The sequence below is a fragment of the Pongo pygmaeus genome, chromosome 6 (assembly GCF_028885625.2).
Source record: "Pongo pygmaeus isolate AG05252 chromosome 6, NHGRI_mPonPyg2-v2.0_pri, whole genome shotgun sequence".
NCBI classification, from domain to species: domain Eukaryota; kingdom Metazoa; phylum Chordata; class Mammalia; order Primates; family Hominidae; genus Pongo; species Pongo pygmaeus.
The window spans coordinates 103,375,311-103,391,710 of NC_072379.2; the positions used below are offsets into that span (position 1 = coordinate 103,375,311).

The 16,400-nt window shown below is 37.0% G+C and overlaps 1 protein-coding gene across 8 annotated transcripts in view; it reads left to right on the forward strand.

Moving 5' to 3' along the window:
- The window catches only part of KMT2E (lysine methyltransferase 2E (inactive)), a 103,272-nt gene that overhangs the window by 73,972 nt on the left and 12,900 nt on the right, over nucleotides 1-16,400 (forward strand). For all 8 annotated transcript variants that reach the window (XM_054495285.2, XM_063668420.1, XM_054495286.2 and 5 more), the window contains 2 exons: nucleotides 5,291-5,555; nucleotides 6,503-6,601. In XM_054495285.2, the coding sequence (XP_054351260.1) occupies nucleotides 5,291-5,555; nucleotides 6,503-6,601 (364 nt within the window). The remainder of the gene's footprint in view (nucleotides 1-5,290; nucleotides 5,556-6,502; nucleotides 6,602-16,400) is intronic.

Consider the following 16,400-nt stretch of genomic DNA (forward strand, 5'->3'; position numbering starts at 1 on the left):
CTGAGGCAGAAGAATTGCTTGAACCCGGGAAGTGGAGGTTGTAGTGAGCCAAGATCGGACCACTGCACTGCAGCCTGAGCGACAGAGCAAGACTCTGTCTCAAAAAAAAAAAAAAAAAAAAAAAAATTACTGTATTGCACTAAAGACTATGAAGAATTCGTGAGAACCACAAGAGATCACTTTTTATTGCCATACACAATTTACTGAGAGATGAACTGCTCCTGGGCATGTGTCACATGGCATTTTACATAGATACTCCCAACACTTGAGGCACCACAATAGCAACAGGAGGTGGCTACAAAATTATTATAGTAGTACAAAATGTACTACAGTTAGTTTTAAATAGTTATGATTTAATAATACGTCTTTACATGACTGTGGAGTGTGAATGGCACCATGTAAGGTCTGTATGTGTGTGCATAGGTTTTGATAAATTTTAACTTTTTATAATTTGTGTATATTTTATGGTAATAAATGATAGACTACTATCTACATGCATATGCATTCTTGACATACCTTTTTCTTTTTCTTTTTTAAATATTTCTAGGCTACATCGTTTGTCTGTTTTTTCAAATTGTTGCAATTGTTGCAAATTTCCAAACGTTTTTCCAATATATGTATTGAAAAAAATCCATGTATATGTGCACAGTTCAAACTTGTGTTGTTCAAGGGTCAGCAATATGGAAACTTGTTTCAGTTTTTAAAAATTTAATAGAAAAATGTAAACAATAATACAAACACCCGGCCAGGTGCAGTGGCTCATGCCTGTAATCCCAGCACACTGGGAGGCTGAGGCGGGTGGATCACCTGAGGTCAGGGGTTCAAAACCAGCCTGGCCAACATGGTGAAACCCCGTCTCTACTAAAAATACAAAATTAGCCGGGCATGGTGGCACATGCCTGTAATCCCAGCTACTTGGGAGGCTGAGTCAGGAGAATCGCTTGAACCTGGGAGACAGAGGTTGCAGTGAGCCGAGATTGTGCCACTACACTCCAGCTGGGTAACAAGAGCAAAACATCTCAAAAATAAAATAAAATAAGATAATAATATAAACACCCATGTATTTCTCAAATTAAGAAATTAAAACATTATCCATTGAAGCCCCTTAACGTTTAGCAGCCACATTGCATCTGTCTTCCCTCCTTCACTATCTATCTTTAATTTGATTTTTTTTTTTTTTTTTTTTTTTTTTTGAGACAGAGTCTTGCTCTGTCGCCCAGGATGTAGTGCAGTGGCACCATTTCAGCTCACTGCAAGCTCCGCCTCCCAGGTTCATGCCATTCTCCTGCCTCGGCCTCCCGAGTAGCTGGGACTATAGGCCCGCCACCACGCCTGACTAATTTTGTTTTGTATTTTTAGTAGAGATGGGGTTTCACCGTGTTAGCCGGGATGGTCTCCATCCCCTGACCTCATGATCCGCCCGCCTCGGCCTCCCAAAGTGTTGAGATTACAGGCATGAGCCACCACGACCAGCCCTTTAATTTGATTTCTTTAACTTTTTACTATGTCTGTATTTGTTGGCAAGTATTATCTAAAATTTTGTATATTTTTAAACTTTTATGTAAATTGTAACGCTGTATCCTTTTGCATTTTTTTCACATTTATTACGTGAGATTAACCTGCATTGTGTGTACCTATACTTCATTTATTTTCACTGCCTATGGTATTTATCCATTTCACTATTGACCTTTATATTGACAAAAGAATGCTCTTAGGGCTTTCTGAACATGTCTGCATGTGTGTACATATCTTCTCCATGGTAGGAACATAGTACGTACATGTTCTCTCCATGGTAGGGACATAGAAGTGGAATTGCTGGGTTGTAGAATGTGTACAGCATGAGTTTTTGCCAGATGTGAGTGAATGTTTAAGCAGCTTGTACTAGTTTCCTAAGTAATTTATTGCCTTGCTGTACTTCTTTACTCTTAAGACTTTAAAAATACATGCTGGTTGCTGTGACTCACGGCTGTAATCTCAGCACTGTGGGAGGCCATGGTGGGCGGATCACCTGAGGTCAGGAGATCAAGACCAGCCTGGCCAACATGATGAAACTCCATCTCTACTAAAAATACAAAAATTAGCCAGGTGTGGTGGTGCACATCTGTAATCCCAGCTACTCAGGAGGCCGAGACAGGAGAATCACTTGAACCCGGGAGGTGGAGGTTGCAGTGAGCCAATATTGCACCACTGCACTCCAGCCTGGGTGACAGAGCGAGACTCCATCTCAAAAAATAAAAAAAAATAAAAAAATAAAAAAATATATATATATAAAATATAAACAATATATATAAAATATACCACTCCACATGAGCTAGCATATATAGTATGTGTTATATATTAGCATATATATGCTATGTATTAATTATACACTGTATATGCTATTTGTTGGCAAATATATGTAGCATATTGGCATGTATAATATATATAGCATATATAATATATAATACATAATATATATCGTATAATATATTATAGCATATGTGCTATATATGTGCTAATATATATTATATATATGCTAGCTCATGTGGAGTGGTATAGAATAAAATATATATTAGCATATACATGCTATATATATGCTTATATATATTATATATGCTTATATAATAGCATATATATTATATATATGCTAGCTCATGTTGAATGGTATCTCTTTATATTAATATTTTTATTTACCATTATCCTTGATTATTCATGAATGCAGAGGTCTTTTTCTTTTCTTTTTTTTTCCTTTGAGATGGAGTCTCGCTCTGTCACCCAGGCTGGAGTGCAGTGGCACAATCCCGGCTCACTGCAACCTCCACCTCCTGGGTTCAAGCAATTCTCTGCTTCAGCCTCCCGAGTAGCTGGGACTGCAGGCGCACACTGCCATGCCTGGCTAATTTTTTGTGTTTTAGTAGAGATGGGGTTTCACCGTGTTGCCCAGGCTGGTCTCCAACTCCTGAGCTCAGGCAATCCACCCGCCTCGGCCTCCCAAAGTGCTGGGATTACAAGCGTGAGTTACCACGCCCAGCCTCCCAGAGGTCTTTTTCTATATTGTCATTTGGCTTTCTCTCTTGTGAATTGCCTGATCATATCATCTGTCCATCTTTCTTTTGGGTAGCTGTTTTCTTGCCTTTTTTTTTTTTTCCGGAAGTTCTTTATATATTCTGTAGTCTTGGGTTATAAGCAATTCGATTCAGTTCCTCTTATTCTATATATTTTTAAACTTTGTGTGATATTCTTTTTAAATGAAATTTTTAAAATGTTCATTATGTTTTCTCTTGGTGAAATCTCTCTTCCTTTAGTATCCATTTCTACTGATTATTGCAGTCAGATTTATCATATCATTTTAGTCTTTTCTCCTCTAGAAGGTAGGAGATTTAGCATAGTTCTTTGCTCAATGCTTTGTGGGATTACATATCCCATAGAGGTTAAGAATGTAATCTGTCTGGTTTCAAATCCTGGCTTGGTCACTTACTACGTAACCTTGGACCAATTTCTTCATCACTTTGTGCTGCATTACCTCAAGTATATGAGAAGAATAATACTCACCTAAAGTGCTTAATAAACAAAAGCTGTTGCCATCATTATCGTTTGTAGTTCTGTTGTCATAAAATCAAACATCTAGAACGAGTTTCAAGCTAGTATCTGTTAATACCTGATTTGGGAGGCGGGAGGTAGGACCATAAATGTTTGAATTCTCTCCCTGGTTCACAGAATTAGGAAGTTGGATTTGAATCTTTCTAGCAGTTTTAAAAGTAAATGAGTTAGGAATATTAGACACTTAATAAGTAAATTGTTCTTATTGTGAACAAACATTCAACTACTTAAAACATGCAAAGTGGGAGATTTGTATTATTGTTTAACTGAGGTTTGGGCATTTGACCTGTATCATAGAGATGAACTACATCTTAGCAGCTGTGGTAAAGATAAAGTAGTCAGAGTTGAGAAACATTGAAATGAAAAGTACAAGCGCCTGAGAGTCATACAGACCTGGATCTAAATGCCGTCCCTTCCACTTATTAACTGTGTAACGTTGGACAAGATGCTAATCCTCAGTGAGTTTTAATCTCACTTGTAAAATGGGGGTAATATCCTTACTGTGAAGATGAGACAGAGTGCAGTTATTTCTCAGGCTTCCATTTGAAAGAGGGAACACTTAGTATGGTGAAAAGGAAACATTAAATTTTATCACGGTAGCTTTTTAAAGAAACCTGGTTGTTGCTATCATTCCTTAAAGGGTAGGACAAACTAGTTGAAGTTTAGTATTTGTTATACCTAGTGTTTTTTATGTAGGTCACATTTCAGATCAGTATTTTATATAGCACTCTGGGATACTGAAGTAATTATGGTTTCTGCCTTAATGTTTTGTGTAAACCACAGTATCATTTTGCTTTAAAAGACTCAAAGTTTTAATGTGTTTTTTTCTTCTTCTGTAACATATTACATGTTGAGCATCCCTCATGCAAAAATCTGAAATCCAAAATCCTAAACTTTTTTTGTTTTTTTTTTTTGGATGGAGTCTCACTCTGTCACCCAGGCTGGAATGCAGTGGCACAATCTCGGCTCACTGCAACTTCTGCCTCCTGGGTTCAGGCGATTCTCCTGCCTTAGCCTATCGCATAGCCAGGATTACAGGTGCCTGCCACCATGGCCAGGTAATTTTTGTATTTTTAGTAGAGACGGGGTTTCACCATGTTGGCCAGGCTGGTCTCAAGTGATCTGCCCGCCTTGGCCTCCCAAAGTTCTGGGATTACAGGCGAGAGCCACTGTGCCTGGCCATCCTAAACTTTTTGAGCACTGACATGATGCCACAAGTAGAAAATTCTACACCTGACCTCATATGACAGGTCACAGTCAAAGTGCAGTCAGAACTTTTTTTCAGGCACAGAATTATTAAATATATTGTATAAAATTACTTTTAGCCTATATGAAACATGAGTGAATTTTGTGATTAGACCTGGACCCCATTCCCCAAGATATCTCATTATATATATATGCAAACATTCCAAAATCCACAACCCTTCTGGTCCTAAGCATTTCAGGTAAGGCATGCTCAACCTGTACCAGTTATACTTATGATTGAAGGCCTAATATCTGGTCAGAAATCAACATCTAATTATTATATTGTTTTAATGAAAAAAATTTTTTGTGGTAGTTAACTAGGAATGTAAATTACCAAAAAGGATTGCTTATATATAATTAATAGTAATTGCATACAGTTTTGTGGAGTTGCAGCTTAAAATGGATTAGAAAATTTCCAGTTTTGTTTTATATTTTGAAATAAATATTTAACTGGTTATCTTTCCAGTAAGTACAAGGTGGACTGTGCATGCCTCAAAGAAAACCCAGAGTGCCCTGTTCTAAAACGTAGTTCTGAATCCATGGAAAATATCAATAGTGGTTATGAGACCAGACGGAAAAAAGGAAAAAAAGACAAAGATATTTCAAAAGAAAAAGATACACAAAATCAGAATATTACTTTGGATTGTGAAGGAACGACCAACAAAATGAAGAGCCCAGAAACTAAACAAAGAAAGCTTTCTCCACTGAGACTATCAGTATCAAATAATCAGGTACTGAACTCTGCTCTCAATGAAATTGAATAAACAAAGGAAAATAATCTGTCATATTTTATCCTCTTCTTTGTTCTATGTATAATTGTTTGAAGTATTTTTAAGTCCAGTCTGTCATTTAATGAAGTATTCATAAGTGTAAAATACAGGTTCTGCTAGAATTTGTACAATATTTGTTGAATTATTAAGAAACAGCTCAGCAAGCAAATCCTTGCAGAATTGCAGACAAGATTTTCCTAAGACTAGGTAACTTAAAAATCTTCTAGATGGCACTTTATGTTCATAATAAATATTCTTATTTAAAGTCTTAAGCTGCAAAATTTTCTTTCTTTAAACACGTGGATGCTGGTAATCTTATCAATTCTATAAGCATGTCACAATAACAGCAAATAAAATTTTTAAGAGAAAATTCACTAAGAACATATAAGGTAATTTTGGGGGTAAAGTTTGGCCAAAGTCTATCTGCCCCACCAGTAAATATATTGTTATATGTCCTCTATAAACAAAAAACAGTTAGGAGGGATCATTAAAATGTGAAAATTAAGTAAGGTTTTGCTCATTTCCAGGGCCCTATCTTCTAGAAATGATTTCCCTTAAACTTTCAACTGAACAAACACTTATTGAGCACTGGGTATTTGCGGGTTTTTCTGAAATAATTTATATGTTTATGTTTTGGGAACTCTATAAATATAAGGCCATGCTACCATATTTGACCTATATTGATAAAAACTTGATTGGCTAAAATTTAAAAAGCGAAAGTATTTGATTGCATAATTTTGAAAAGTGTCTTGAATTAGGAAACCAGTTTTAAATTTCTTAAATAATTTAAATAGGCTGATATGTACATGTTGAATTTGTTGTGGTTGAAAGACATTAAAATAGTTTAATATCACTAGTTGTATAGATGGAGTAATAGTTTGTATAAAGAAGTCATTTCCATTTTTCAGGAACCAGATTTTATTGATGATATAGAAGAAAAAACTCCTATTAGTAATGAAGTAGAAATGGAATCAGAGGAGCAGATTGCAGAAAGGAAAAGGAAGATGGTAAGTTGGGAAGCCAGTAGTTTGGGCTTAGTGACAGCTGCTCTGCATATGGTAATTGTTGCTGCCTTTACATGGGCTTTTACATTATTCTTTGAAGTTAGCGAATGATGTGCCATTGAGCATTTTTATTTGGTTTGGTCATTACCATTTAAATAAATTCCACTAATCTTGTATTTTTATTGGTTGTTCATTAGAGATTTAAGAATGTATGACATTTAAGAAATATGAACATTTTGGGAGTAATAACTATTAATATTTTAATAAATCCACACTGAACTATTAATAAATTTTAATGCCACAATTACTGTTCAGAATGTCTTTTGTTAGCTAAATGTATCCTCTCATGATTTGAAATATAATAAAAGCAGAACTTTAAACCTTACTATAGCACCAAATAAATTGCTTATGCAAAAAAAAAAAAAAACCTACCACTGGTAGCTATTTGTACAGTCTCACACTGCTATCATACAATAAGGTTCTCATTAAAATAAATTTAGGATGTATATTCCTTGTACTATTTACAAATCTTTTATCTGTATAAAAATTAGGACAGGATATTTTCTCACAAATTATGGTAATTTAGCATTTGATCTTTCAGTGAAGGTAATTTAGCATTTGATATATCAGCCAGTTAAGAAAATATGGTATACTTTCCATGCCCTAAAATTTGAAAATGACTTTACAAACTGACTGATGGCCTTATGATAGGTGCTCCCCATTCCCCTTTACTTTGTATGGTCCTTTGTGTCCTGTTTTCGGGGTTTTTATGTTGTATTCCATGGACTCTCACGTCACATATTTAAGGGTGGGATGTTTGAAAGTTTGGTCATTGTTGGCTGGGAGCGGTCGCGCACATCACTCACTTTGGGAGGCCAAGGTGGGTGGATTACCTGAGGCCAGAAGTTCAAGACCAGCCTGGTCAACATGGCAAAACCCCGTCTCTAGTAAAAATACAAAAATTAGCCAGGCTTATATTCCCAGCTATTCAAGAGGCTGAAGTGGGAGAATTGCTTGAACCCGGGAGGTGGAGGTTGCAGTGCGCTGAAATCATGCCACTGCACTCCAACCTGGACGACAGAGCAAGACTCCGTCTTCAAAAAAACAAGTTTGGTCGTTGTTGACCTACTTAATATGTGCCTGTTTGTATCACCTTGATAGTTTTCTAATATTGATGAATTATTGATACTCAAAATTCTGAAAACAACGAAGAACTGTTTCAGAGCCTTAGGACTGGGTCTGTTGAGATAAGGTAGTATTAGAAGAAAAGCAAATAGAAAATATTAGAGGAGTTTATAAAGGAGGAATTCTTGTACCTAAAGGGATTATCTTGAACCTTTTTTTGAGATTCAATTATATGTAAGTTATGTGTGCCTTTTTAACTTACCTATGGCTCTTTATTGAGTATTGATTTTTAGTATTGTTCTGTTTATTCATTCTTCAACTGACACAGCCTTGTGCTGGGAATTTTTAGGAAACCAATTTAGAGTGTTACTTGTTTCTGTGTATGGCATGTGTCTGGTGGGAGGAACCTCTTCTATAACTGGCTTTTAAGGGCTGTAGCGACCACTTTGGAGAAAAAATGAAATAAAAAAAAAAAATCATAGGCCAGGCGTGGTAGCTCACATCTGTAATCCCAGCACTTTGGGAGGCTTAGGTGGGAAGATCACTTCAGCCCAGGAGTTAAAGACCTACCATGGGCAATATAGCGAGACCTCATCTGTACAAAAAATTTAAAAATTAGCCAGGTGTGACAGTGCATGCCTGTAGTCCCAGCTATTCAGGATGCTGAAGCGGGAGGATCACTTGAGTCTAGGAGGTCAAGGCTGCACTGGCTGTGATCCTATCACTGCGCTCCAGCCTAGGTGATGACAGAGTGAGTTCCCTGTCACAAAACAAACAAAAACAGAAAACCAGTGGGGGTTTGTTCTTTGCCCATAAATACAATAATTTTATTCAGATTGAATTCTGTTTAAAAATATTTGTATGGGGCTACTTTAAATATATATTCTTTTATAAATGCTGACAAAGTTAGTGGATCTTAGAACATCCTCATTTCTAGATACCAGAAGAAAACTGGATATTTGCTGGGCGCGGTGGCTCACGCCTGTAATCCCACCACTTTGGGAGGCTGAGACGGGTGGATCATCTGAGGTCAGGAGTTCGAGACCAGCCTGACCAATATGATGAAACCCCGTCTCTACTAAAAATACAAAAAAGTTAGCTGGGCATGGTGGCATGCGACTGTAATCCCAGCCACTTGGGAGGCTGAGGCAGGAGAATCACTTGAACCTGGGAGGCGGAGGTTGCAGTGAACCGAGATCACGCCATTGCACTCCAGCCTGGGCAACAAGAGCGAAACTCCATCTCCAAAAAAAAAGAGAATTGTATACTCAATGTTAAACTTGGTGGAACTTAGAAAATATATATGTATATTGGCTTACTTACTTGGAATCCATTTTTGGTCCTGATTTTGCTTATTAGTATGCTATAGTAAGATGAATACTTCAAAGTTTTTATATCCATTTTAATATATTCTGCCATCTGCCACTAAGGTGGATATGAAACTGAGTATTTTTCATGGGAATAAAATGTGGAAAACTTGCAAAGTATAAATGTCTTGAATTTGGTATTTCGAAAGGATATGAAATTAAAATCTAAAAATCCTTGGCTCCTGACCCATAGCTCTCCAAGTCATCACAATTGTTACTTCTAATTGGTTCATTTGCTTTGATGTTTGCATTACAGAATTTTTTGATGTAGTCAAATAAGCAGAATGAAAAATCATGCATCCTAGGATTCCTAAGCAATTAGTAGAGTTCCCCACCCCCAAGTATTATATTTGGTTTTGAAAAGTTCAAAATGAATCACCTTTTATTTTCCTAGTCTTGATTTTTATATTGGTTAGATTAACATCAGAAGTCAGAAAGATAACGTCAAGTCAAAAAGTGACAAAGAAGGACAACTAAAACTAGGTAGAATAAAGATGGTAGCATACTACTCTTGAGAAACTTATGTCAGACTGATTTAAATTTCCACCTGTGACAAGATAGACTTCCAAACCATTATGGAGATACAGGTTGAGTATTACTTTTCCAGGACCAGAAATTTTCCAGGATTAATATTTTGGAATATTTGCATTGCACTTACCAGTTGAACATCCCAAATCCAAAAATCTGAAATGCTCCAATGAGTGTTTCCTTTGAGCACCATGTTGGCTATCAAAAAGTTCTGGATTTCGGAGCATTTCAGATGTAAGATGCTCACCTAGACTCGGTATCATGTATATTTATCAGATTGGAATACGACGAGTCAGGAATAACATCCTCCCAGATAAACTCCATGTAATCACCAAATTTAAATGTACAGTAGTCCCTCCTTATCTGCAGGTTTGCTTTCCCAGGTTTCAGTTACCCACTGAGGTTCAACATATTAAGATATTTTGAGAGAGAGATCACATTCACATAACTTTCATTATAGTATATGGTTATAATTGTTCCATGTTGTTATAGTTACATATGTATAGGAAAAAACAGCACTGTATATATAGGGTTCAGTACTATCTGCAGTTTCAGGCATGCTTTAGTGGTCTTGAAATGTATCCCTTGTGAGTAAGTGGGATCTATTGTACTTCACCCTATCCTTTTGTAGTACAGCTTGAAAAATACAAAATTGGCAATTTTAACCTGTATACATAATTTCATATACCACCGATTAAAATCATGCTGAATTTCCAAAAAGTGCACCAGGGTATTTATGTATTTTGGTTGTTGGCTTCATTTTTTAAAATGAGAATGGAAGATAAGGCAGTATCTCTGCTTTTAGGAGTATTCACAAAAATAAATACAACTCAGCAATAAGTGAAGGAAATATAAATATGATAGATAACTTATAGCTGGGGAGAGATCAGATCGTTTCATGAACTCTAGGTAATACATATTTATATTTATGTATATTTAATATATTTTTGTATTTATATTTATGATGGACCTTTTGAGTAGGGTTTAACCAAATACAGGTTAGCTTATGACAAAGTTTCATGGAATGTATTTTTCCAGGGGGAAATCCTGGAGAGAGCTGTAAATATATTTGGTTAGGATTATAGGCTATTTTTGGAGGAGGAGAGGGGTACTAGGGAGATAAAAGTTGGCTACAGGTCACACAAAATACTCAGGGATGAAGATTTCATGAAAGAATATTTATGTGGCCAAGATGGAAAGCCTTTTCATTTCCAGTTCCATTACCTCTACCCCCTTTGGCCTTTTGGATTTTTCTTTTATGAACATTTTCTTTTTCCATCCATTATATTTTGTCTTTTTTTTCATTAAGAATTTGTTACCTGCTTTTACAAAAGCAAGTTTGTGGCTAAGTTATGTGGAACTGCATGTTTATTGTACATTAGGAAAATCTTACCATAAGCCCAGTAGACTGAAATACAGTAGACTGTTTATACTCACTTGATTCCAAAAACCAGGGCACTACTGAGTGTCCTCCTAGTATGTTTGTGGAGGTGGGGCTAGGTGGCTGTAATCTTGTCATATAAACAGTACATGTGGAAGGGGATTAGATACTGGGGGGTATACCTGTAGCTTATAGTGTTCATTTTAAAAGCAGCAAACTTCTGAAAGATTTAAATACTAAAAGAGACTTGTTGCTGGGCTTGGTGGCTCACGCCTGCAACCCCAGCACTTTGGGAGGCCAAGGTGGGTGGATCACTTGAGTCCACGAGTTCGAGACCAGACTGGGTGACATGGCAAAACTCCATCTCTACTAAAAATACAAAAATTAGCCAGGCATGGTGGCACATGCCTGTAATCCCAGCTACTTGGGAGGCTGAGGCACAAGAACCACTTGAACCCAGAAGAGGAGGTTGCAGTGAGCCAAGATGGCATCACTGCACTCCAGCCTGGGTGACAGTGAAAGGCTCAAAAAAAAAAAAAAAAAGACACTTCCTCCCCCATTTATAATGGCATGAAAAGTCTCCTTTATAGTTTTAAAATATTTCCAAGTAATTTTTCATAACCCTCATAATGTATTTTGGGAATATAATCTTGGTAATATTTGATGGCCTATATTGTCAGATTGCTTAAAATTGAGTCCACAGAAGATGATTCAGTGTTGTCTTCATATTTAAAAGGACAGACATTTGAGAAACAGTGAAAGGGTATGACAAGGAAATCACGTAGGCAAGAGATTCCTGGACTTGTCAAGCAGGTATGATAGTCTAGAATTTTTATACCACCACAACATGAACTTCATGAGGGAAAAAACTTAGTTTTATTCATTGTTGTAGCCCTAGCTCCTAGGGGAATAAAAAATGGTGGGCAAAAAAGTAGACCGTCAATAAATGAGCTAACTGAATGTTCATAACAACCACTTGAGGAAAGATAGACAGATATAGGCCCACGAATGTGAACTGAATGAAGCTTCCCTGTAGTTCAGGTAATGCATGATCTGGAGGCCTTGCCCTGGATTGTGCAGGATTCTCCACAATTTTCTCGGCTTTCATCCTTCACATCAAGAAGTATTCCACACAAGTATAATTTGAGATGCTTTGTGAAAAAGGGCTGTGACCAGTTTACTGTGATGAGCACTATACCGTATCCTTCCTTTTCAGATTCCCAGTGTACATGTGTTTAAAAACTTGACACAATTGTCAGATTTTCCTAAACTTGTATACCCTTGCAGTTTCTTGTGGATAACACCTTTGACCCCCACAGAGTGTTATTCAGTGGAACAGACACTGTGGGAAAACACTACAGAATCCATGCTATTACTAAATGTCTCTCGGAAAACTTGACTGACTTTAGAAAATCACTTTAGCAGATGCAATGCTTTAATAAAAAAATAGGATAAATTTGTTGCCAGAAAAGTCATCTGGTGACAGAATTTGAGATGTTATCCAACTCCCTGTTCTGTCCTCAGTTGATGCTGATTTTTTTTGTAAGATCCTGTTTTCTCTATTTGTAGAGACTGGGAATTTTATTTCTAAAGATGAGTAATTAATGACATTGTGGTGTTAATGAAAGAGAACCTATTATTTTTATTTTTATTTTTATTTTTTTGAGACGGAGTCACACTCTGTCGCCAGGTCTGGAGTGCAGTGGCGCAATCTTGGCTCACCGCAACCTCTGCCTCCTGGGTTCAAGTGATTCTCCTGCCTCAGCCTCCCAAGTAGCTGGGATTGCAGGTGCCCACCACCACGCATGGCTAATTTTTTGTATCTTTAGTAGAGATGGGGTTTCACTATGTTGGCCAGGCTGGTCTCCTGACCTTGTGATGATCCACCCACCTCTGCCTCCCAAAGTGCTGGGATTATACGCGTGAGTCACTGCGCCCAGCCACCTATTTTTATTAGGTACTCAGTTCACACAAAATGAGGTTAATCAGCTTTAGCTGCCTTCTAATTCAAGATTTCCAAAATTGTTGAAATGCTTCCAGTTAGTTACATGTCTTTAAGTAACAGTGATACGTGCTTGACATAATGTACACACAGTTGTTACTCATTTAAAAAAAATGTGAGTGCTTGCCATTTGAGATATCGGATGAGCAAAGAAGGCAAGGTCACTGCTCTGGAGAAGCTTTCGTAGAGAATGGAGAAGAAGAAATAACAAATGAGTATCAAAATAATAAAGAGTGCCATGAGTATAAATTCAATCATCATATGATAGAGGAAATGGAGACACCACACAAGCCATACGTGTTATTTTGGAATGATTTTTATTGGTAACAAATAATCTTACCCATCTTTTTAGATTTATAAGTTTTTCTTTGTTATATAAAAGGGTAACAAGTTTTTTTGAGCAAGGAATCATTTAATTTCTCTATTTCAAGACCAAAGAATAGGGTGATTTTGTAGGTGGGCTCTGGCTTTCCTTTTCCTATTTTATTTTTAGATAAAGACAGGGTCTCGCTCTGTTGCCCAAGCTAGAGTGCAGTGGTATTACCAGTAGCTCACGGCAGCCTCCAACTCCTGGACTCAAGCAATCCTCCTGCCTCAGTGTCTGGAGTAGCCTGAACTACAGGTGCATGCTACCATGTTCCACTAAATTTTTTTTTTTTTTTTTTTCCTGAGACAGAGTCTCGCTTTGTCACCGGGCTGGAGTGCAGTGGCGCAATCTCAGCTCACTGCAACCTCCACCTCCCTGGTTTAAGTGATTCTCCTGCCTCAACCTCCCAAGTAGCTGGGACTACAGGCGCGTGCCACACCTGGCTAATTTTTTTTTAGTAAAGATGGGGTTTCACCATGTTAGCCAGGATGGTCTTGATCTCTTGACCTCATGATCCACCCGCCTCGGCCTCCCAAAGTGCTGGGATTACAGGCGTAAACCACTGCGCCCAGCCTAAATTTTTTTGTGGAGATGGGAGCCTTGCTTTGTGATGGGGATATTATTAAGCAGACTGCTTATAGGAAATTACAATGCTCGGTATTTACTCTTGTAAAACCATAAACTAAGACATATGTCATAAAAACAATGTATAGATTTCATGGGAAATCTATCGAGTTTAGATTATATAGCACAGGTGTTAGGGGCTATGGAAAGTCTGCGGGGGTTAATTAGGAATCCTAATTTATCTCTAGAGTCAGCTCTAACTACCTCGAAGAATAAAACTTATTTTTCAGTTAGAGCTATAAAATGGGCAAATTTTGTCTTTAGGTACCATATACATGGCTGTGTCAAAGAATGTACTGTATGTAATGATGACTAGAAAAGCTGAATGACATGACCTTTAAGAAATTAAAAATAAATGTAGAAAATCAGGCATGTTTATAATCCAAAATATTTGTGTATTTTAAGATAAAGCTAGGTTTAAAGCTGTTAGGAAATGAAGCTTAAGCATTATTCTTACCCAGCTGTAGTAATGTAGGAAGAGTTTTGCTTTATGTAGCAGCAGTAACTGGAAAGAAGAGTAAATTAGGAGCCAGGAAACATGCATAATAATTATGGCTCTGCTTTTGAATGAGTCACTTAATACACATGGGCTTTGGTTTCTTCAGCAGTATTGGACCACATTATTTTTTAAGATCCTGATCAACTCTAGAAGATTATGAACCATCTCTAAATACAGGATTTTGCTCTGACTGTAAATTAGCTGTAGTGTTTACAGGGGAGTCTGATTTTTTAACTGAATGTTTGTATCATATAGTTTTATCTGTGACCAAAACAAGAAAATATTTCTTGTATCCCAAACAAGAAAATATTGGACTATGTCAGACTCTTTTGGCATAAATTCGTATTTACCTTAGAACACCCAGGATAATCATACTACAAAAAATATCTTCCTTGGGTGCCCACCTTGTGGGTAGTTTTTTCTTTTACACATATAATGATTCTTGCCAAGACAAGTTTGTTTCTTCTGGAAAAATATACTTTCCCCAAATTTTTCATTTTAAATTTTTTGAAAAGAAATAACCATAGTAATTAATCCCTCCTCTCCATCCAGGTTCATCAGGTAAAGCGCAGTTTGGGAAAATGATCTTTTTAGTTACTCCAAATTTCTCCTCTTCTAAATTCAGGGTTTTAGAGAAGCCCTGATAAAAACAGTTTTACAGAGAACCACACGACAAAAAGGGGTAAAGGTAATTTAAAAGCCCAAAAATAAGGAATTTTGTAAGGAAAGAATTCAGCTGTAAAACTTTCAGTTCCAGTGAACAAGTAGAACCATCTTTTGCATGTGCTATTGTAGTGTTTGCCCATCCCAGACTAGGAGAAGTGAGATACAGATACGTAATCCATGAACAAAGAACCTTACCTCTTTGGACCTCAGTTTCCTCAGAGTCATGTTTGCAATATGGAAATTTGCTGTAACAAATTAGAAACTTAGAAGTATTATTAGAGTACTTTTGTTGACATAGTATTTTGTTCCCTTGCTGAGTGTAACAACAACAACACCACCACCAAAAATATAGGAACAGGTAAACAGTAGTTTCCAAAGTGTAGGTATCTTGAGGCTTGAATCTCTGCTGGTAATTACTGGAACTAAAGCTCCAATATTGAGAAGACTATGGCATCCAGACCTTGAGTTTCTGATCTTTCTTCCTCACATCGATGGTAATAAAGGAGGAAAGACAAATGGATCTGAGCCTCAGGACCTGGTTCTTTTCATTTTAAGAACTGGACAGTTGATGGATGTGGTTCCTGGTTCTGGTTTAGAGCTGAAGCATCTGTCAGGCCTACTGGTCAGGGCTCTGGGTCTTACTCTTAATGTTCTCTTTGGATAGAGAACTAATGCTCAAAGGAACACTTGGCTGCTTCTCAGTCCCTGTCTTGAATTGTCAGTGTAACACAGGAAAAGCAGAAGGTAGAGGAATACTTTATAAGAATTACAATGGAGGGCAAGAGGGCTAAAGTAGAAATAATAATTAACATACAGAACGCCCACCATTTTCCAACTACTGTTTGAAAACCTCATATTTTCTGTTGGAACCAAATAACAACTCAGAGAAGTTCAAGTTTTATTACGCACATCTTACTGTCTCAGAAAGGTTAACTTGCCTGGAGTCACAGAGATACTTACCAAATGAGAGTCATAATTTTTAAATGCAAGACTTTACCTCACAACATCCTGCTGCAGTATGTCAATAATATACTCACTCAAGTGCATATGAATTTTACCTTTTCAACATATCATTACCTTAGGGATTTTGGATCTTTTTTTAAAAGGCTGACTTCTGTATTATTAAAAGATTTTTGGTTTGGTAAAACAATGTAATTTTTGAGGCTTTTTTGTTTTGTTTTACCCTTATCATTAACACTCAAGTCATCCAAGTGTTTCCTTCATGAAATATTTGCAATAACAG